Source organism: Phalaenopsis equestris, unplaced genomic scaffold (assembly GCF_001263595.1).
Source record: "Phalaenopsis equestris unplaced genomic scaffold, ASM126359v1 Scaffold201975, whole genome shotgun sequence".
In the NCBI taxonomy this organism is placed as follows: Eukaryota; Viridiplantae; Streptophyta; class Magnoliopsida; order Asparagales; family Orchidaceae; genus Phalaenopsis; species Phalaenopsis equestris.
In genome coordinates, this window is record NW_018221703.1 from 182,864 (window position 1) to 184,799 (window position 1,936).

A 1,936-nucleotide genomic window follows, 5' to 3' on the forward strand; every position below is an offset into this window, starting at 1 on the left:
CTTATCAGCTCATCAATTCTCAGGGAGAAAGGCCTATGCTTCCAATAAATGGACGATATCTGAAGGCCTACTACGCAACATGACGGGACTTACCGCTGTTGGTGTGTCATGTATATATGAAAATTTTTGTAAACTTCAGATAGTTCTGAGGATTATTTATGTGGCCTAAAGGGGAGAAGTCTATGACTAGATAATTTTTTTCTTTATCATTAAAAATTTTACTCTTACATATTGCATTTGCTCTTTCCTACATATACATTTATTAACAAAATAAAATACATATTAATTGAACTATGTTCTGTTCTAGTTCACAAACAATTTCAGCCCATTGATGTCTCCCCGATAATTTCAGGAGAAGATGTCAGGATCACGACTGATCTTTGCTTTCAAAGATGGTCTGAACTTTGCTTTCAACGAAGAAGACATACCGCAAGGAGGGATAATTGATTTTGACATGAAATTTGAGGATATTAATATAGAATATGAAAATCCACTGATGGGTACAGTTCAAGAGCAAGAAAAAGAGGGATTGCCCTCACTGCTTAAATTCAGTACCAGGAGTCTTTCTTCTTCAAAAGGGAAAGAAATCGTGGAAGAACAAGATCCAATGGAAGGGCCAAGCCACCGTTTACCCTCCATGGTAGTTACTACAGCAGGACATTTGATAGCTGCTAATGAACAGAAAATACCTTTCCCTTCGTTGCGAAGAACTCAACGAAGAAATGCAGACAGAAAAAAACAGAGAGCTTTGGCCAAAGCCAGGAAGGAAAAAGAAAAGCTACTTGCAATTCCAGAGGAATACATGTACAATATCAATATGAGAGAATCTTCTGATAGTTTACCGATGACAGAAGAAGAAGTACAGTCGGTACAACATCCAGAGCCATCACCAGTATGGTACCACTCTGATTCCAGTTCAGTTTGTCCTACTTGTCATTCCGCGACACTTGAACAAGAACATCCTGCAGGAATATTTGTAGAATGTCCACGTTGTAATGTTCTACATCTAGGACAGTACTGTGATTATAGTAATTTCTCATCAGCCAATCAATTGATGAGATATGATGATCTGCCAATTGACAATGCAGTTACAACTCAGTATTATCCATGGGATCCTTCTTATGCACCAATTCAAGCTGAGGCGTATAATCCAGTAGAGAGGATATCACCACTAATATGGCAACCAATCATTGACAACCAGATTAATGAGGAAGTGCATTATCCGGCATATCCAAACAATGTGGAACTTGCGAAGATCCACAATGTTAAATATAATGTTTTTGAACATTTTGAGATGGTTAATGGAGAATATGTTAATATTCTGGAAGGATTGGAACTATACACAGAGGTCTTCTCTCCCATGGAACAACGAGAAGTGCTTGATTGTGTGTCTGATCTCCAAATCAGAGGCAGATCAGGATTGCTATTTGGAAAAACATACTCAGAGCCTAAGAAATGGATGAGAGGCAAGGGTCGCATCACAATACAATGCGGCTGTTGTTATAATTACAAAATAGACCAACAAGGAAATCTTCCGGGAATCCTACAACATGAACAGGTGGAACCAATGCCACCCACAATAAAATGGATGGTGACACGATTGGTGCAATGGAATATAATTCCATCAAGTTGTATCCCCAATAGTTGTATAATCAACATTTACGAAGAAGGGGATTGTATTCCTCCACATATTGATCATCATGACTTTCTTCGCCCGTTCTGTACAGTATCCTTCATATCGGAGAGCAGCATACTGTTTGGCACAGACATAGATATAATTGGTCCAGGTGAATTCCGGGGATCCGTTGAAGTTTCGTTACCAAGAGGATCCGTCTTAATTCTGAAAGGAAATGGAGCTGACATAGCCAAACACTGCATTCCTGGAGTTCAACACCGTCGAGTGTCAATAACTTTCAGAAGAATGGATGATGACAAA

General features: G+C 39.0%; 1 protein-coding gene across 1 annotated transcript; it reads left to right on the plus strand.

Moving 5' to 3' along the window:
* Window positions 1–173: 173 nt before the first annotated feature.
* LOC110036054 lies at window positions 174–1,933 on the plus strand (the record flags this gene model as incomplete). The annotated part of the gene is made up of 1 exon (XM_020740399.1): window positions 174–1,933. A coding segment is annotated over exon 1 (1,575 nt), but the record flags the coding sequence as incomplete, so codon positions are not given.
* Between the last annotated feature and the right edge of the window lie 3 nt (window positions 1,934–1,936).